Source organism: Anticarsia gemmatalis, chromosome 10, assembly GCF_050436995.1.
Source record: "Anticarsia gemmatalis isolate Benzon Research Colony breed Stoneville strain chromosome 10, ilAntGemm2 primary, whole genome shotgun sequence".
Lineage (NCBI taxonomy): Eukaryota > Metazoa > Arthropoda > Insecta > Lepidoptera > Erebidae > Anticarsia > Anticarsia gemmatalis.
Window position 1 is genome coordinate 1311141 of NC_134754.1, and position 21325 is coordinate 1332465.

The 21325-nt window shown below is 35.5% G+C and overlaps 4 protein-coding genes across 4 annotated transcripts in view; 2 read left to right on the forward strand and 2 right to left on the reverse strand.

Annotated features, from left to right (window-relative positions):
* The window catches only part of gogo (thrombospondin-1 like protein golden goal), a 293513-nt gene that overhangs the window by 135239 nt on the left and 136949 nt on the right, over positions 1 to 21325 (reverse strand). Inside the window, exon 3 of the mRNA XM_076118881.1 lies at positions 20113 to 20144. The gene's annotated coding sequence lies outside the window, so the exon portion shown is untranslated. The remainder of the gene's footprint in view (positions 1 to 20112; positions 20145 to 21325) is intronic.
* On the forward strand, positions 4875 to 6905 carry LOC142976266 (uncharacterized). The gene is made up of 3 exons (XM_076119555.1): positions 4875 to 4995; positions 5727 to 5985; positions 6389 to 6905. The coding sequence occupies exons 1-3, from the start codon at positions 4875 to 4877 to the stop codon at positions 6903 to 6905; spliced, it is 897 nt and encodes a 298-aa protein (XP_075975670.1).
* Positions 7113 to 12828, forward strand: LOC142976268 (uncharacterized). The gene is made up of 5 exons (XM_076119556.1): positions 7113 to 7544; positions 8005 to 8224; positions 8646 to 8839; positions 11612 to 11815; positions 12761 to 12828. Exons 1-5 carry the CDS (start codon positions 7499 to 7501, stop codon positions 12826 to 12828), a joined length of 732 nt encoding a protein of 243 aa, XP_075975671.1. The 5' UTR covers positions 7113 to 7498.
* On the reverse strand, positions 16718 to 17341 carry LOC142975940 (uncharacterized). The gene has a single exon (XM_076119104.1). It carries the CDS (start codon positions 17321 to 17323, stop codon positions 16769 to 16771), a length of 555 nt encoding a protein of 184 aa, XP_075975219.1. The 5' UTR covers positions 17324 to 17341; the 3' UTR covers positions 16718 to 16768.

Consider the following 21325-nt stretch of genomic DNA (forward strand, 5'->3'; position numbering starts at 1 on the left):
TCTATGGGCATGACGGTAACCAACAGACGTTAACCGGCATTTTGTACGGACTACGGTAAGATAAAGGAAAATTATGGGTTTGAGTAGAGCAAACAAACTAAAACAAATAAGGTAAACGCCTATAGATAATGATAGTTTTATACTCCGGTTTTAAAGCCCTGGAATTCATAACGACAGTTTTACAAAAAAAATTTTCAAAACTATATTCAACCAGCTCATACCCGCAGTATCTTTCGCAAACCATTGGTTGCCCAGAATATGGTCTACCACTTCACCAAATTTGATCCGAATCGGTTCAACCTTTTTCACGTGAAATAAAAACAAACATACAAATACACTATCGCAATTAAATATTTATTTGTACCAATATTGTAAACGTCAGACAAAATTAATTACCTATTGTGTAGTTAATGAATAACACTACAGACTGCATTTTAATTACACTGTAACTTGAGTACTTTACTTTAATTTTGAGCCTCTTATTAACAGCTAGACCAGTTTAAAGAACGATCTTAGAAGCTAAGAGGGCGATCATTATTGAGCAGTACTCAAGTTGCGATAAGAAACTTCAAATAAATTCGAAATAGAACCCTTGCAAATTAAAGTTTTAGTACTAAACTATAATGAAATGAAAACTTCTTATTTTTATATGAGTGTGAAAACATACGGGTCTGAAAAACGCACAACAACTTCGCGGGAACATATTTAGTTTTTCTTAGTGTCTTGCTGTCTTTTTTCAAATGAATGTTTAAGTACTAAACTTTACAGAACATTGTTACTGATGTTGGTTTATAGTGCCCAAGTGAGTACTCAAATCACAAGTACACTTGCTATTCACTTTTAAAGCTCGATAATTAGCCAACATAGCGGGTCAGAGCCCATTCGTCCCCTAAGATTCGCACCCTGTGCCCACTCGTCCCCTGGAACTTTTGAGGGGCCCATTCGTCCCCTGAAGAATATTTATTTTTATTCATTCTTCTAATATAAGTACATGTATATGTGTATACTGCAGCTTGGTAGTCCTGGTACAGTCGCGCAGAAAAGGCTATAATAAAAAATATAGTATTTCGGTAGATATCATGTTTATTTCAAATAAGATTAACACATACAAAATCACAATGTCCTACAGTAGAAACTAACAAAATACAACTCTTTTACAAAAATCAGTCTTGATTGACAATCATATAAATCAACATTAAATATAAAATATGCAGAAAAAATAGAACACATATCAACAGTAAATAATTATTTCTTATTTTTTTTATATTTACCAACTACATACATGCAAAATCATAATAGCTTAAATCTAACAAACTATAACTACAATAACAAAAATGACTAAAATCACAATAATTATTGAAGATTAAACAAATCAACATTATTTTAGTACAAAACTAATCTTATATTTGTTTTTTCATTTTAAATTAATAAATATATGCATAGCTTTTCCATTCAGTGGCCTAGTGTAATTTGATTTTCAAAAAATTGGCTAATTATGCGATTTATTCTCGCTTCATTTTCAATCGATTCAGGAGTCCGATTATTTGTTTGGACACCCCTTTGCACCTGATCCTTTGATGATTTTTTAACAAGCCATTCATAGTGAAACAATCTTACATCGTAAGCCTATCGACAGGTTATATTATTATCATGACGGATTATCATTCATCATAGCTCTTTTTTCAATGATCTGTTATAATTTATTAAATTAATTCCGTTAATAAACTGTTCACGAGTGTATAATGTTAACCGTTTCTTATGTAAAATATAGCTAATTTTATCTCAGAGGACCAATAGGCACCTGAATAGGTGCCGAATCTTTAACTTATATTGTATATATATTAGAGGGGACGAATGGGTACCTTAAAAATAATATTTTTTATTAAAATATTAATTGGTCCCCTACCAGGAGACCAATGGGCACCTATGTAGGGGCCGAATCTACAACTTTTATACTAGGGGACGAATTTTAGGGGACGAATGGGCTCTGACCCACATAGCCGAGGAGAGAGACACAGGATCGACAGCTTTGCGTGCTCTCTAAGGCACGACAACATGTGACTTTAAACTCCCTTACCCTTATTATAAAATCAGAAGTGACTTCAAAGTCCAAACCAGGATTTGACCCCGAGACTTTTACATGGCAGTAGCATAAACTATCGATGCGCCATAGAGGTGATCACAAACAGTACCCTACAAATGCTTGATTAAATTACAAATACGTTTGTATCAAATTAATTTCCGCTTCATTACCCGTTAGGGATTAACTGGTAACCGGATAATGATTACATAGTAATAGATTATTATGTTATGGGTTAATTGTATAGGATTAATTGATTAGTGGGGATTTATCATTATATGTGTAAACAAACTGGCGCCTAGGTGCTGCCATCTATCGGCGAAAGTATATCATAAAATAACGGTAGTAACTTTTACTTATGTATTTATTTCTATAACATCCCGTTAGTTGTAAAAAGGTTAATGAAATGCATAGACTATTTAATATTTTTGTTAGTACTAACAAATAAAAGGTAAGCCTATTTCTACATACCGGACACGAATTTTGTCATAATAATATCAAATTATAAAAAGACAAATTCTAGAAATCGAAACACACGCATTTTGGTGGCGTGATGACCACCGAAAGGGTGGACTACTACTACTAAGGATACTACTTGCATTATTTATTTTTGAATGAAAATCAAAGTCTGCAATGACAGTAGTATAATGTAATCATTGTTATTAACAGCGTAGTTAGCTATTATGTGACTGTTTGCAAGCTGTTCGTATGTGGGTGCCAAATAGTACTATTCATTGACAGCCGCTACATAATTATTACTTCTAATAATTGGCACGCTGGCAAGCTAAGGCCTACATTATCTATACTTCATAGTAGGACAATAAAAGAAAAGATATAAATTAATATTTTTACATCTTCCATCTGCCTCCGTGGCGCGGTTGTTACTGAATCGGACTGTTGATCTTGAGGTCTCGCGTTAGATTCCCGGGTCGAGCAAAATATTGTTGCTCTAACTGCTTACTTGCCCAAACGGTAAAAGAAAATGCCATAAACGCCAACCCTAAAACTCACCTGGGCAGCGCGAGCGTGGTGGACTCAAGGCCTTACCCCTCCCTCGTTTAGAAGGAGACCCTTGTCCAGCAGTGAGCTAATTGCTGTCGTAATGGGTTAAAACAAATATCGTGACTATGAACCTTTAATTTCGCACACACAGAAATTTTCTAAGAACCAATTTATTTTTGCGCTACTCGTGGCCGGGTCCATTTAGTTCCCGTATATTTCTGTACTCGTAGAGCGGAAGACATAAAACAGTCGCCAGTTAATTAACTAGACGACTACTCCATACGGTGGAAACCTTTAAATAAAGTTCCAACTTGAGCTTAAGTTTTTATCCCAGTTTGAAAATAAGGATTATTTGCAGAGTTTACTTCGAGATATAAACTCGAAGAAGATATGTATTTTTTTTATTTGTAGTATAATATATAATAGTATATCACACTTTTAATACCTACTGACTGATATTGTATGAAGTGTGTATGGAATTGGTATGCTTCATCATTCTATAATGTCAGTCCATATCATACGGGGCGAGCCTTTAGCCATTTGCAGTGTCTAAACCCCGGGCTACTAATGACGAAAGTTAATATTGTAATAGATTAGAAAAAAAACATTTGTAATTTGCTTGGTTGAGGAATCAAACCCGAAACCCCAAGCTCAGTAGTTGGGCTCACTATAGACCGCGTCACAAAGGCAGTCTTAATAACATTACCCTTCAGTATATTATCGTTCATTCGTAATTTTTCTTGCTGCTATATTTTCATTGGCCAATCTAGCGTCAAAGTAGTTCAAGCCTCTTACCCCCGGTTTCTGAGTACATTTAGGGGTAGTTTATCTATTCAAAAACTTTTTTTTTTGTATGAATTTCAACACTATTGAATAGATAAACTGCCGCTAAAATTACCTCAGAAACCGGGGGTTCCAAGTGTTTCACGTAGCTTAACGACACTGTTAATCGGCTACCATCAGCAGCGCCCTTTTATATGCCTCGCAAAACGTACCACCAACGACACATCGATGGCAAGCTATCTATAAAATGTCCGCGCCAAAAGTACCTTGATCTATAAACTCTTTACTTTTAAACAATATTGCCACAGCAAATAATCATTCATAGACAAAACTTCATTAGTGTTAACTGTCAAAAGACATAATTGTATTCAAGATGTCAAACTGAAATGTAATTCGTAGTAAATTGGAGATCAACGTAGTAATTCTATATTAAAGTAAGTTCTTGTTAATTATAAAACGATGTAATTGGAAATACTATTTCAAAGATAAATGTATTTTCTGTAAATTAAAAACGTTTCAGAATGAGTAATGAAATAAGTGATGAAAAACATTGTAACCAATTGGAATCTTTCTTTTCACATTATTCGCTACAAATTTTGTGAATATGAGTCTTGATCACGAAGTCTCGTGTACAATTACCGGGTTAGACAAAATTCTATTGGGTTTGTTGTACCTGTTATCAATATAATTATGGTAACGTGCCGGTACATGGTAATAGGCTGCCCCCTATTACATGGAACTTGTACCTTTTCCTGTAGGAAAAGGTAAAAGACTAGTCCACGCAATTGTATATAACAGGAATAATAATAGAGACAAACAAATTACTAGAACTCTTTATCAAACTCTTCTCCCTTTTCAAGCCTGTAGTGGTATATTCAGTCTTTGTAATGACTATCATATGATTTTGAAATAATAATAAATCCCTAAAAGGGAAAACTGTATAAAAGTGAACTTGCGTAAACATTTTCGTAAAATTATTATTGAATCTCTTTTTTCCAGAAACTACAAGATGTCTGTAATGATAGTGGAAAGTGTTACAAGTATCCAACAGATTGAAGAGTTCATTCCTCTCATGACTGCGAAAGACAGAACTAACTGTAAGTTAGTGTCTTATGTTATAATAATGCAGTGTGAGTACTAATAATTTTAAGGTAAAATTGTAAAAAATAACCTATTACTTACCCACTACTGAAAAAGTTATGACGTACGGATATGGCTTTGCGTCCGCCATGACGTTCTTTGCAATGAAGAATTGTATGAAAAAGTTCTTAAGCACAGAATACTAGAGAGTCCACAAAAATACCGCCTAGGTCGACATTTAATATTATAATGCAACGGGTCTTATACGCGATTGAAAATTTAAAGGTTTGGATACCTTATTTGCTGCCCGACGTTTCGATCGCATTACAACTAGCTATTACAACTAGCTGAGTCAGCTCGTGACCACGGTCACGAGCTGACTCAGCTCGTTGTAATAGCTAGTTGTAATGCGATCGAAACGTCGGGCAGCAAATAAGGTATCCAAACCTTTAAATTTTCAATCGCGTATAAGACCCGTTGCATTATAATATTAGGTCGACATTCTTAAAAAAAAATCCTTCCCACAAAAAGTCGTCTTATGCAGGTCGGAAGGATCTTCTGTGTTTCGGTAACCTGCACAGATCATACAGGTCGACCGCTCCGGTAAACCGTAGCGAGTGTGGTCGTCATTTGAACTAATACCCAAGACAATGCTCAAGCTTTATTTCAAAAGGCTGTAAAAGTTGTTTAAGCATCTGATCTTATAAGCCAATCAGGTTATAAACGAAACTTTTGCTGAATGTTTATCCCAACGTACCTAAGTTTAGTTTTCTATTTTCAGGTATATTAATATTCATCGGGGCAGCAAGCGTGATAGCCTGTGTCTGGACTCCCGACGTAGCGACTCTCGACTACGACAAACTTGTTCGTATCATGTACCTCTTCGACTCTCAGGCGTGTGGGTACAAGCTGACCATGTCGAAGAAACTGGCCAATTTGCAGTTCAATAATAGCACTAAAGGATTCAAAGATATTCGCCCTATTCAGTGGCAGAAGGCTGTTAATTTGTTCTCGACTGAATTAGCGGCTAATACGAGAGTGTAAGTTATTAACCTCTGATTATTCTGATCTTTTTGTAATCGTTATTTTCTGTTTTTTCTTGGATAGTTCCAGTTACACTAGCTTGGTCTTAAGACTCAATGTATTAAATGTTGACCTCTCATGGTTTATTATACTTTCATGTTTCAAAACTAAGTTACAGAACAGATCATGTTACGTGAAATATGAAATTTAAGAATTGTTATCACGATTTGTGAGACCTCTAAGTAAGACAAAGAAAGAGAAAGAAGTTTAGAGATAATTATAATACTCAAACTGATATCATATTCATATCATAATATTTGACAAATCTTAAGACATTTTGTGCCGTGGAGGAGAAGAACCACTGCCGTAAAAATCCCATTGTATGTAATACAACATTTTAATATGCAACTTTGTTTACAGGAACATAGAATTAAGTCTCATCTTGCACTGCGTCTGGTTCTTCATCGCCATCGTCTCCCACATCTTCTGCCAAAGGAGTTATAACCTCAAACACATGAAGACTATCCTAGCAGTCCTGTTCTACAGTTCAGTCATCATGATTATACTTGACGTCTCTCTCGCTCTCGTATATATCTCTCATATTAAGCAGAGTTTGAGCAAAAGTATGATCTTAAGGTACAGTGGGTGGAGTAACACATTAAAACTTAATTCCTACGACGATTTTGCCGGATGGTTACCAATCGTTGCTTCCATCTGCTGGGCTAGAGGCATCATCATTCTCTTCGTCAACGCTTACTGCTGCAAAATCGTGAATACAGTAAGAAAGAAGATAATGAGAAGGGAAATCAAAATGAAGTATGATGAAAATGAACAATATTCGATAATACCAGATCCTGACTCTGCGTTCGTCACTGATTATGGTCTGTTGTACCGAAAAGATGAAAAGATTCCTTACATAAAGATAACTCCTAAATAGTTTAATTTTAAGTTTGTTTTTAAGTGTAATTTGGTTTTAAATAGATTTAATTAAAGATGATTTAAGGACTGACTTATTAAGTTTTATCATGTACTGTAAGGATGCGAACAGAATCAAAATACTAAAATATTTTGGCGAAAAAGCGTGTTGGTGAAGAGTGTTCACAGAAATGAACAAAGACAAAAGTATATCGACGAAATGACCGCACATTTTTTATTACAATTTAACAAGTAACTGTCCTTTATTACGAGTATTAGGCCGCAGTGAATTTTACTAACGGGGCTCTTCATAATGAGAAATGAAATGAAGCGGTTCTGTTCTTGAGAGAATTCAATTTAAAACATTGGTTGGTGGAAAACGCCATTAAATTTTTCATTATCACCACGACGGGAGCCTGCGCCATTAATTCTGGATTTTACCTGTAATCAAAACATGGGACGGACCAATTTTAGTGACGGCAAATTGGTACACGGCCTACTTGAAATTCGTTTGCTCTCTAGATTGTCTCGGAAACGGTTTGTAACGAGTTTAAGGACGACCTTGGATAAAAGGTTTATGTTATTTAATAACTGTCGCAATAATAAACAGGGATAATGAGTTCGATGGCTGTCTGGAGCTTGGGGATGATCTCCTACCAGAGTGAGTGTCGTTGCTCTTTATTGTTATACGGTTGCAAACCACTTGGATTATTTCATCTGGATACTTGATCGTACAGATTTGGGTTCAGATTTGACGGGCTCTATTGTTTTTTTGCTGCTATGGTGAGAATCTTCTTAATCATACAGATTTGTATTAAGATTTGAAGGGCTCTATGCATTTTCATAAAGTGATCGCTTATGATGTTTTCCTGGGAAGTTGTATAAGTCAACAAACACTAGACTGTGTCTACTGACTTATACTACTCACTCTAGGGCCTAGAGTACTAGTTCTAAATCATTCACAGTGAGTATTTTATCAATGAGACTCTCAGCTTGGCTTACAATTAAGAAAAATATTTAAATTATTGAGTTTTGTACATTGTCTAACTTATATAAATCTTCACAAAAAATCTTCAGACTTCTTTGTGACCAAAATTGCATCGTAGACTTTCTACTTCCAGCAATTTTCTGCATCGCAATCAGCTGGCTAGTCCTCGGCTGTAAGATCCCACCAAACCCTGATGAACTGCACGAAGTGACCCTGATGAAGTTCCTCTACCTCCACGACCCTAAATCCTGCGGAAGGGTGTATTTCTACAACGTTACGAACAAGAACGAAGACAGGTTCCTGACTAATGTTGCCTGGTCGCTCGCTAATGAAATTGCTTCTGCTTTTCGGGTGTTAGTTTATTTCTTTGACTTTTCTATTTTAGAGATAATTGATAAATTTATTATCAGTCAATACGTACATATAAAACTCTTCCGTTATTATGTGACTGACTGGTGGACATCGCATAGCTAGTTACAGTTGTGAGTGCAGAAAGTTGAAATTTGGTATAAACATTCATTAGGAAGCTTATAGGAGCATAAGTGGATTTTTGGAAATTTTCCTCTGCAGAGGAGAGACATTTTTTTCTTTACACACACGATCTTTTTAAGCCCGCGAAGAAAACGTGAGCGAAGAGCGCGTCGTCTGACATAAGACCGCGGCGCGCGCTCTTTCCATTGTTGTTTCACGCGCGAAAGAGCGTGTATGTAAAGGCACCTAATGACTCAGTTCGTCAAATTGTAACAACATTTTAATCGATTATAATATTTTTAGGAAAATGCAAATATGGCTGTGTCTCCACCTGTTCTGGTTGGCTTTCGCCATCATTCACTTCACTCAGGGCGAGAGGTCGTTCAGCTTCTACTCCACTCTCCTGCCGTTCACCGTCACTGGCGTGGCTTTACTTCTCGTTGATGTGGCCTTCGCAACTATATTCTTTATCGACGCCTATTATACAGCTACTGAGTGTAAGTATAGAAAACTTTTTAAATGTAATCGTAACTTTTAAACTTTCGTGTTGCATGTTTATTATACAATAGTGTATAAGAATTAACGAACGAAAACGCCTTTTACCTGGGAATGCTTGACAACCTACGACCACGGCCAGTGTAACCAGTGCCGGTATAAACGCTTATTACACTGTATATTTTGAGTACATACATACATAAAGTAAAATTTTTTTCCCAGTAGGCAAACACCAGAGAACGCCACTTGGTACGATCCTTAAAAACTTTCCTTGCTTCATTCGCATCCGTACAAGTTATCATATTTAAAGTAGATACTATGTAGATATCATTTATGTCACTATAAAATATGTTCATAGATAGTATTTGAAAGTGTTTTAAAATCATTCAATTTAATGTTTTACGTAGTTAAGTTATTCATCCTAGAAAAAACATTCAATAAAGGTTTCATACAAAGGCTAGATATGAAAATTGTTAGTAATTCTTATAAAACGCGTTAAAGCCTAAGTAAATTGATTGAATAAAGCTACAGGTTTCGTATTAACACACTAATCTCAGAAACTAATGATCTGTTTTCCTATATTTTTACATACACTAATACAATTTCATACTTAGCAGACAGACAAATATAGCTGCAATTGATTAAGAATTTCAGACCAGTTATACCAACATCATCATCCTAAAATAAATGCAAGTTAATCTAACAGTAAAATGATGAATTGATTTGAATATTCTATCTTGTCTGACCAAATCATACAAAAACATACAAAGATTATTATTATTATGCGTCGCGTGTATTATGATCGATTTCCGGTCGAGACAGTACGTATGTGATTCACAATATAATATTTTTTGTATACTTGTAGGTGCAATAGAAATAAAATAGACCAAGTGCGAGTTCGATTAGTATAGAAAAAACGGAAAAAAGTCACGTTTGTTGAATGGTAGTCCCCTCCTTGAGAGACTCTATTTTTTCTAACCAATAATAAATTCATAAAAAATAAGGACTATAGTGATTGTCAAATACCTAAATTAGTTTAAGATTTAGTTGCTTGAGGTGTAAATGATGGATATGGTTAAAGATGGTATATGGTATGGGCACAGGATAGACAGATTTGGATGCAGGTAGGGAAGGCCTTTGCCCAGCAGTGGGATACATAAAAGGTTAACAAAATAAAATAAAACAAAATAAAATGTGAAAAGATAACCAAACTCTCTAATGCCCAGTTTTGAGTACATTTAGTGGTAGTTTATCTATTCAATAGCGTTCTTTTATATGAGTTTTAACGTTATTGAATAGATAAACTACCGCTAAATGTACCTCAGAAACCGGGGGTAAAACCATTCTCCCGTTTATGAATTTACAGGAGACATTCTTTGTACACCTACACAAAAGTGACCCTAACTGTAACAAACAGCCTAAGCATACTAAGTCAAAAAACCACACGAACCCTCCACTCCATTAACTTATAAGCCGATTACATAGGCCTAGTTAAAAATGTACACATCCACCAAGCTTTCGTACCTATCTAGATGTACACGATACATTGCACGCTTTGTATGAAACAACTTCCATTATCGTATCAAAGACCGGCGATAGTGTTGCAACTATATAGGCAGGGCTTTCGAACGTAATACCTTTACAACTGAATGAGAGTTCGAAGGTAATTGAGACGCCGTATTCTGGAACGTTCTATACAAGTTTATTGCTTTTCAGTGATTGTTATTGCTTTTGATACTATGATCTTTGTAACTCTAACTTTTAGGATTCTCGATGTATATTTTGAATTATTGATTAAATTGAAATGCAAGTTATTGAGATTTTTATGCAACTTTCTACAGTCTTTAGCTATGCTTTACTTATATCTGTGCATTGAAAGATTACGGACACGAAGCCATAATTGCTAACTGTAACCTTTTCAAAACGTATTCATCAGTTAATTAGTTAGTAATTTATCAATGTTGTCAAGTGTTTTTAACACTTCAGAAATTACTTCCATCAGAAAAACAATAATATGCAAAAATATCCAGCAAGCAAACATCTCGATAGCAAACTCGATGGACTGAACAATAGCATCTCAGAATAGGGACGCTCGCTCTTAGTAATTGATGCCTACTCGCTAACGGTTATGCCGGCCGCTTTGAATCGCAGGCAGATTCCGTTTAATCTACCACTGTTGACTAGATAACTGTCCGGTTAAACCTCACCTAGAATTGGAAAGCGGATGAAGCAATCTATAGTTTGTGAGAACTATCTTGTGCTGTCTTGTAATTGTCAAACGATTTGACGACAATGGGAGCTGTTTGATTACTGATTTTGACACTTTTTTACCCGGTTCGAATTTGTTATAAGTTTTTTGGGAATATTTCAGCATGTCGAAGATTTTGAAATTGGTTAGGTGGAGTGGACAAAACAATTAACTTTAGCGCTCCCATCTTAGAGACAAGCAATAATATTGTACTATGAGTTAACATATCTTCTTGCACAACAAATCCCTAAACGAATATTGACATGGCCATAACTGTTTATGCAAATAGGTACCTACTGTTTGCACTATGAACTGACTGCAATTGAATTTGAAAAAATTACGTATTAATTTTGAAGTACCGAAAAATAATAAACCTATTTTTCAATACTAGAGCAAAAAATTTCAAGTCATGATGTTGGGAATCGAACCCACGACACCTACAGCATAGGCGCCAATATTTCTGCCTACATTATGTTTTTCTGCCTACATAAGTATAACTAAAACAGAAGTCCTTTCTTCCTCTTAGCTGCAATCCTAGACTACGTAGACAAACGCGGAGGCTTTCTCCGAGCGATGCACTACCGCCCCCTAGCGACAAGACTGGTTAACCCTGAGGATACTTCCTGGATATCCATCCTCATGGCCTACATCAGTCTGAGAGGCATTGTACAGTGGATCATCAACTTCTGGATCATTAAGGATAATTTTACGGAAGGAAGGCATCAGTATTGTAAGTTGAATTTTGAATGAATTGTTGTTTCAAAAATGTTTCGATACTTTTTTTTTTAAGTGTATAATAATACTGCGTTGAGTTCTTGTTTTTATCATGCAATGAGAAGGTGTAGAATGTATGAATCTTTTTTGAATTTAGGTTGATCATATTCACCATAACCAATCAACTAATATGGCTGGTTGATCTATGAAAATAAATGTTTTTATAAAATTAAACTAAAACATAGGCAACTAGGGTCAATTGGGGTAAATGTACGAACGAGGCAATATTATACAATAACATTTAATTTATTAGTTAATCTATTGAATTCTAACCAGCCTGCATCAAACCCAAAACCTTTTCAAAACCCTCATCACTACTAAACTACCACATAATCATTATCCCATCAAATTAACATATCCTCATCTTAAGGTAGACCATCTTTAAGTATTTTATCATCTGTTAATACGCTATAAAGTAGTAAGTGGCTGTAACAGTTAGGTATATGGTGGTCGTAATTTATAAGTATTATGCATAAGGGAGGCTTTATGGCTGGAGTTCATGTCTCTTGGTGGTCATCTGTTTTAAGTTTACTTGAAGTGATCTGAGAGTACAGTAGGGGTATTAGGGTGCAATCCAAGATCCAAAACTTTTGCTTTTCAAGACTCTTCTCAGGGACGAGTACTAACGGGACTTAATTAAAATTATTTTTAACCGACTTCAAAAAAGGAGGTTATGACTTCGACTGTTAGCTATCTTTTATTAAGCTCGTGTTGTTCTCCATAATGGCTACAACGGAAATGCAACTATAAAATAAAAAATCAGGTGGTCGCCATGCCACTGTCACTGCGTTGGGAAGTCATACATATCTTTGAATCCCAACCGAGACTAATATTAGAACTTCTTCACTTCAGATTTGCATTTCAACCTTAATATAATTAATGTATAGTTTAATTGTTTCAGTGATTCGAATGGAATTTGAACATCCTAAGAAGTCAGCATCTAACGATTCTCATCATGAAGAATATTGAATAAATTACGTTTTAGTAATAAATAATACATTAAACTTTTTATTACACAAACTTTTGTATGAAAAGAGAAAGATGAGTGTATCGTAATTTATCTATCTCTGACTACACCTTTATACAACAGGCCTGATAATATAGAAAATAATACCTAAAATTGAAAAGACAAAAGCCAACACAACTTCCTAAATCAGTAACACACTACCATAATCGTTTCCACACATCACTACCATTAAAGTCCCATAACAGTTTCCGCATACCCAAAAACCCCCACCGTCCCCACCTTAGTTCCTAACGTTACCAAACGGAGTTTTACAAACGACCTGCTTAAAGTCCCTTCGTACTGAGATTCGAGATAACATGGTGACAACAGGTGGTCTGTAATCGTAACTTTTTATGTGAATATGTGACGGTCAGTTCGACGCCATTTTCAAAGGCTATGTATGGGATGGGTGTTTTATGCAAGTGTTTAGTATAACGGTTACATATGCCTTCCACTCTCATGTTTAGGCAAACTAAAACTTACAGAATTCGAGGTTGCGGTTAAATCTTATTTTTCATTCAAAATTCTGTAGATGAATTTTATTACCACTTGCCCTAATTGGATTTAAGCCAAAAACTCATTATCAGTGCACGCAATTTTTATGTTACACTTTAATTAGCCTACGTATCTTTTTATTTGGTTTTGTTTCCGAAATCTTTTCCATCTGATTATCTATTTAATAAATGTTAACTATAAATTGTAATCTGCCTGCGAGTTTAGCCTCCTTTTTAACCTCCAAATCTTGTGACATTTCCTGTCATAATGGATCCGCAATAAAAGGTAGATTATCATGCCATCTGCATCGTCGCCCTAATGTACGCCAACGTACCGCCAAATATTTTTATTGCTACTGAGCAAAGTCTTTATGTCTATCCTTTTAAAGTTCTTAGTACTGCTATCACTTTTCAAGAATAATTTAGAAGTTATAATAGAGGATTTAGCCATAATGTTCACTACTCCTCCATTATAGGTTGATAGAGTCCGCTAGAGCGTTGCCTTTTAATCAGCAGAGTGTCCTATGGAAAAGTGAGATTGGTTTTAGGCTATATAAGTTGGATCCCTTAAAACCCCAATTAAAAATTGTATGCAGAAATATATGTCAACCTCCTCACAAGATTTTAAAGAAACTATCAAATTAAGATGAACAAACATTTTACACAAAACCAACAGAAATAAATTCAACTCAAAATATACACATTTAATAAGGTGCCAAGATCCGAACTTCAGACAACTTGAAATGTAAAGTAAATGAAAACTGCGAGTGAATGCGGGTGCACCAATTAAACCCGTCCAGTTATAAATGACATAATTACGGAGACCTGCCATATTTAATGAAAGACGTTTCTTACTAACAGGGTACATCTTTAATTTGAAATGGTTTTAAGAGGTCGAGAGATGTCCATTTAGAATCATGTAAGTGAAAGATTGTAGAAATATTTTAGTGGTGTTATTTTCTACTTTTGGCTAAAAAATATAGTTTCTTTTTTTTTAATATTAATTCCTTGCTCAGCTTTTTGTTTTGCTTGCCAGTGGTACTGTTTTTTTTTAGCGTCGTGTGTCGTTCATTTTTATTTCGTATTGCCTAAATGCAGTTTGTTTGTGAGCTTTTGAAAACAGCAATTTGTTTAGATTTAAAATTAGTAGTATCTCACTCACAGTTCTTTACCCCAAATAACAAGAGAACCTTTGCCAAAAACTGAATACCACGCCTGTCAATCTGTTATACACAAATATGTATGACATACACCCACGCTTCACCATTACAATGGTAGCCGCACGTAATAGAGGGCAAGCCTATTGCCATTTAACGGACACGTTTCTGAATTTTAGAGAGATAAGAAGATATTAAAGATCTTTTGCACTTTGTCCAACACGGTAATCGAATCCCAACCTCATGATTAGCAGTTAAGATACAACCATTATATGTAATTGTATCAATTAGTAATGATTCTCAAATGAAGGCCTTTTATGAAAATGTCGTCAAACAGTTGTACTAACAGTTCTTACCATCTAACATGAGCTTGTAAAAGTAAAGCACTAATTGTTCGTTCATCCTTCGTTAACTCGTACAACACGTGTAATGACAAACGACGTCTCCCGAGTGCTTCACACTTACATAATATATTGAGCACTTCTGTCACACTTTAATTCTAATGAAAAGACAAAGATAGAACACTTTACTTAAGTAATAATATAATTTTAGTGTAGAGCATCCGATTGCTGGTCCTGTTACCAGCAATTGGTGGTCCTGTTACAGACCCCATGTCTTCGGTTTGATATGTGAATCAAACGAAATACTATGGGTCTTTTCGTACCTCGTAGCCCTTTATAGCTACCCGGAGTCTGGAAATATGCCCGGTATATGGCAATAGCTCCATCTTACATAATAATATGACTAACCGGTATATGACCATATATTATACCCGCTCGCTGTTAGATTGGACTAACATTATATTAGGCGAAACGTAGGTGTAAGTATTTCATACAGCTCTGCCCACGGATACAACAGTATGTATGAAACCAAATAAAACTCGTACTTTCAGACTTTTTATAATGTTTTACTCAGGAAATGTTTTCCATCGTGTTATTTAAATACCAAGAACAGTCGCTGTTCATTATTGAACCAACATGGTCTCCAAAGCCTGTAGGCACAATGTAACGTTTGCAAAACTCCTAACAACTTTTAACTACATACTTAGTACATAATGGACGTAATTAAGGGAGAATAGAAGCCAACTGGCCGGTATTGAGTTTGACAAACATTTGCCTATTAAAAATGTGGGTAGTTATGTAAAGACATTGTGAGGAATGACCTTGAAGATTTGAAAATGAGGTGCTTGTTACTATATAATAGCACTGACTAGTTTATATGACTAAATTCTGGCCAAAATGTGTCTGTTAGAAAAGAATTCCTGTTCCCAGGTTTAGTATAATCTATCTTAAAGTCAAATTTTATCGGCGCAGTGATTAAGGTTGCCACAACTCTACCAATGCGTCGGGAGGTCGTGGTTTCGATTCTTACACGAGACAATCATTTGTTTGATCCACAAATAGTTGTTTCAGGTCTGGTTGTACTTTGCGTCTGTTGTTTGTATGTTTATAAAAGGCCCCACGATATAACAGCAAGTCTAAGTGCGGGAATTGTCTTTTTTAAGAAAGCAAAAAAGCGGATCATGGCTCGAATAGGTTCTTTTGCCCGTGCTTAATAACCTATAGGGCGTTTATTCATAACTTATTTCCGGCCTTAGTTACCTATTCCAGTATCTGCCACTACCGCGAGAGCCTAACATACAATACTACATAGTATATGAGAAGCCGTGTAGGTGGCGCCTCAGGCGAGAGCTCATATTACCCGCAAATGAAGACATTAATGTATGTAGATCCATCACCTGTACTCTCTCGCACATATTAATTAAAATCAAATAAAGCTTAACGGTATATTCTATGTATTTACCGTTCCAACCATCGGTGGTAAAAACATTATCCATATAGCAATTTACGTAAGTCTCTACTAATCTGTGTATGGTACTCGTGCGAAGCCGGCTATGATATTATTAGTTATTATCTTTAAGCCAAGTCAAGGAGTTCTTGAGGCTTGAGTTATATAAGTTTATTAATAACTTGATTATTGAAGTTTTAAATTCCTAAATGAATAAGATTTTAAGCTTTTAAGCAACAATATTGACTGTGTTTATCTTCTATGACTAACAACTACACTTAACTTTAGAAAAGTGACAATCTACCTTAATGTCTTTCTGTTCTGTTATCACGGCTAAACCACTGAACCTGAACTACCAATTGTAATGAAACTTTATAAGGGGACGCAAAAAGACATTAAAAACGAACCAAATATTATTATTTCATACAACTTTATTACAATAATCACTGGTTACACTTTCAAAATCAAGGTCTGAACACCAAAAGGGGAGCTGGATTACGGAACTGCAGACGGGCTGTGTACTTCATGTTTTGAACATCATTTTCTGTCACAAACTCCACTTTTTGCAGCTGTCCATTAGGGAGCAACACGTAGTACGTTCCAATGCTCTCCTGGACCTCAACTGGACCTTCGAGCCGTTCTGCTTGAGGATTATCAGTTGTCGGTGCATCAGTAGCTGGAGCACCATAAGTATTATCAGGAACACCATAAGTAGTCGCTGGAGGCTCTTTAGGAAGCTCGAAAGCCGCTCCTTGAGGCTTCCATCCGGACGGTGGGTAAGGTCCTTCAGGTGGTCCGTATTCCTCAGCAGGTTTGTCTTCATTTGGCAAAGTGAAAGGCTCTCCAGCAGGCTTCCATCCTGAGGGAGGGTAAGGTCCAGACTCGGTGGTAGCTTCAGTAGGAGACTCGGTTGTGGACGGAGCTAGTTCTTGCCGCTGGAACCTGAACCTCGCAGGTCTGAAACGAGGTGGTTCAGCCAACACTCCGATCACCACACAAGAGAATACTAAGAACTTCATGGTTGACAGTTGAATGATGTTAGTGCTCATATTTCGGTTCAATTTATACTATGATGATGACTTTATGATGCTTTGTTGTATCATAAAAGGTGTGATAAGGACGTTATAGGAGGATATTAGAGTGTCTGTATGCTCGTCACGTAGTCGACCACTGACATTGACCCGATGTTCGACACACCAATGATGATTAGAAGACGTGTAATTAATTAATTAGTATCATATTTTATTTAGATTATTTCTAGTTATTTCGTTCGAGTTTGTTATTGTTTTCACGGAATAAAAAGTTTCCTCAAGATAATTAATTCTTTCTTATTTTATATTTTAATTTAAACACCTTTTTTTCTGTTTCCTGAATTATCAAAATAAAGAAAAAGCACGTTATTAATATTATTATTTCGCTGTTATTAGAACACTCTGGTATGAGACGTGACCGCTACTAGCAAGTCACGTCTCATACCAAAATGTAAGAGTATTCTGGAAAAACATTTTTTTCTTTTACGTCAAGTAACTCATTTCATTTTTGTGCACAATTTAATGATAATATCATTTCATTCATTTTTAGGTATCTAACCTCTTAACAAAATCAAACTTACTACCTCAACTCCACACCGGATTTTAGTCTAATATTTTTACCCATTACTGTTCCACTGCTGGGCAAGGTTCTCCTCCCAAACAAGTGAGGGGCCTTGAGTCCACCACGCTGGCTTAGTGCGGGTCGAAGTCGCATACCTTCGAGAACTGTTCTAAAGAATTCACAAGTATGCAAGATTGCATCACGATGTTTTTTTTCACCGTTGGAGCATGTGATAATACACACATAACTTCCTAAAGCCACTGGTGTGTACCCAAGGGTACTGCAACCACTTGCGTGGGGTCCTAACTTATACCACTATTATAGAAATAGAGAAAATATAGCCAGTCATATTTCTAACCCCATGGAATACTACCTTTGAAAAATACCCCATTTTTATATCTCAGTTTTTTATAATAATGTGTATATCCAAGGTCCACAATACCTGTATTATTAGATAACATCATAGAGGTCAACTGGTAACAATAAAGGAACTGTAATATAAAGTAACTGATTGTATCAGTCACTCACGACTCAGGAAACATATATTTTGGATTCGTCAACAATAGGGTTTTCCATTTTCCTACAACATACCGTACCATTTTATATGTGTATCGTATAATCGATAGTACCTCTTGGAAGAACTATTAGGTAGGTTAGGTTAAATTTGAAATTTAAGGGTTGCTGTTATTTTTTATGTGTTTATTATTGTTTATGATATCGCACTAATAATACAATAGTGTAGTAACTCAAGACTCAACATCAAGTTATTCGTCGATTCTTATAAACATTGTTTTACATGCTTCCGAATATCAAAGAAACTAAAATAAGTTTTATGCTTAAAACATGGATTTATCCCTTAGAAGAATATGTAATCCCTATATACATACATTTAAATAACACTATTTAGTCATACAGAAAATGTACGTAGAATTTTGACTAACTAATGCAATACTTTTATTCTAAATAACCATACCTTTTGAGAATTAGCAATAACTGAACCGACTACAACAAAATACTCATAAACTTTCATCCTCCACCGCATTCATGCTCCATTCGGGTCAATCGCGTTGTTCGATATACATTGTTGACAATGCACCGTTTGTTTATTCATAGCTCGTAGTATAAACGTGTTGTATGAACACATTGAACAAGGCTTGATTATCGACGAACACAGCTGTACAGCCATTGTTGGACATTGAATTATGGAGGTAGTCGCTATATTTGTACGAGTTTCATATACTTTGTATGTTAGAAGTTATATTGTATTTTGTATGTATCTTTATTTACTGACTCTATAGCGGACTGCCTCAGTGGTGGACTACCTCTGTGGTGGACTACCTTTATGGCGGGCTACCTCGGTGGTGGACTGCCTCTGTGGTGGACTGCCTCCATGGTGGACTGCCATTGTGTCAAGGTCGGTAATGTGTCCGACTGATGATCATGAGGTCTCGGTTTCGATTCCCGGATCGGGCAAAGTACTATTGATCTATTTTTAATTTTATTATAATATGTCTTAACAGTAGTTTGGTAACGTGCCCGGTAAATGGCATTAGGCTTGTTCCATATTTCATGAGACTAAATTTTTTAACGGCGTGATGTGGGTGTATTTCCATACATTTCTGCCCTAACCTTCGAGTTTAATATTCGTGATATTAAGTAAGTATGTAAGTTTATTTTGCTTATTTCACTTTTGTAATGTTATGTTAAATATTAAATTGTTGGACTATAATTACACCCAGGAAATCATACATGCCAAAATTCTCTACTAAGTTGGTGCACTATAATTTCAGCTGAATAGTCCGTCATGGGCTCATGGCCTAGTGTCAATCAAGAAGACTTCATAACAAATATTCGATTGCGCCATTCACGTCATCCTCGTAATTAGTAATCAACGCACAATACTATGACGAGTTGTATGAATATTTGTGCCGTAAAAATAACAGCAGACGTTTCATAGACTGCATGCGATCGCAAAGGAAATGCGATGACAAGTAAATTTAAATATTTTCTCTCATTATTGGCTATTTGCAAAAATATATGCTTATTTTTAACTGGTTGTTGTAGAATGTCAATACTTTTTCGTCGTACGAGACATAATTTGAAATTGTGTAATTTTTAAAACATGCTTTAATTTTTAACACATAACGTGCTGTTATTTAAAGGAATTTTTTTCATTAATTTTATTAAAAAAAAATATTTGATATTAATTACTTACCTATAACGAAGCTGTGAGCCGCCCGAAGATTTCTGCAAAGAGAGAAAATAATATTTAGTTAACAAAATAAAAATAAAAATTAATTGATTTATTATTTTGACTCGGGTACTTTCATTCTGGACCCGCACTTGACACGTTAGCGTGATCAATGTTTCCGTTTCGCCTTTGGAAAGAATTGGTACCATTGCTATCTACAGCTTTAAAATACTCAAGGCGCAGTTGAATTTCCCATACAAAAGTCAACGATAATAACAAAATTAAACTAAAACCAAGAAATATCACAAAACCAATTCAGCGTTAAAACATCCTCCTACAATTTATACAGTGTAAAAGGAAATTTTTGGGTCAGCAATCAATTAAATGAATCTAAAACTCCATCGAGGGATGATCAAAGCAATTAACTTCGATATTGGCTCGCCAGCATCTCAAACGTTCTTTGATCATACTCGTTCGGAAAAATATTGCTAAAATGTTACAGAAATTATTTTCGACAACCCTATTGGGCGTTGACAAAGTTCATCGAAATAAGATTTTTGATGACAAAATGAAAGTTCATCATTTTATTAACAGTTGGTCTTTTCTCTCATATAAAATCTCGAATGTTTTGTTTTTGTTAAATATTGCTAATGTTTTATTGGCTTTATTTTGTAACACAAATGATGACGTCCATGGAAGTGGCTAGGAACATTAAATTTTTATCGCTATCGTAGGAACACAAATTAGTTATTCAAAATCAACATTATAATAATTTGGTTTAATGTTACACATTTTCACAACAAAGAAGCGTTGTTATAGGACCTAAATTCATAGAATAAATAAAAATAATAGGTTATCATTTAACGAAAAACTACTTGGACTTTTTATTGTTGAAGAGTACTCTGAGAGAGAGCCTAGAACTCTGCCTTAATTTACACGTCAAGAAAACCTGTGAATCCTAAAACGAGCACTAAGAATCAACTCCACAAACGCCCTCATACTTCCACACCATCGCACAAGCTGCCACACACACTCTAAACTTACGAAATACACGTTGTTCGTGTAGGTACTTGAAAACTGTCTAAAACAGATCTTAGGCCCTTAGGCCGCTATCCCACTGGCGTTATACGAGCGTTAGCGTTCCTTTAGCGTCTCCGTAGCGTCAACGTCGCGAAAACGCTATGTTAATGTCGCGTTTGTTAGCAATCATGCCATCCTGTAGCGCAATTCCCTACAG

Bases quoted from the DNA above. Each gene is read 5' to 3' on its own strand.
- LOC142975940 (XM_076119104.1), bottom strand. From the start codon at position 17,323: ATGAAGTTCTTAGTATTCTCTTGTGTGGTGATCGGAGTGTTGGCTGAA.
- LOC142976268 (XM_076119556.1), top strand. From the start codon at position 7,499: ATGAGTTCGATGGCTGTCTGGAGCTTGGGGATGATCTCCTACCAGA. The intron at 7,545-8,004 runs GTGAGTGTCGTT...TTCTACTTCCAG, and splicing joins GGGGATGATCTCCTACCAGA to CAATTTTCTGCATCGCAATC. The intron at 8,225-8,645 runs GTTAGTTTATTT...TAATATTTTTAG, and splicing joins ATTGCTTCTGCTTTTCGGGT to GAAAATGCAAATATGGCTGT.
- LOC142976266 (XM_076119555.1), top strand. From the start codon at position 4,875: ATGTCTGTAATGATAGTGGAAAGTGTTACAAGTATCCAACAGATTGAA. The intron at 4,996-5,726 runs GTGAGTACTAAT...TTCTATTTTCAG, and splicing joins TTATGTTATAATAATGCAGT to GTATATTAATATTCATCGGG. The intron at 5,986-6,388 runs GTAAGTTATTAA...CTTTGTTTACAG, and splicing joins TTAGCGGCTAATACGAGAGT to GAACATAGAATTAAGTCTCA.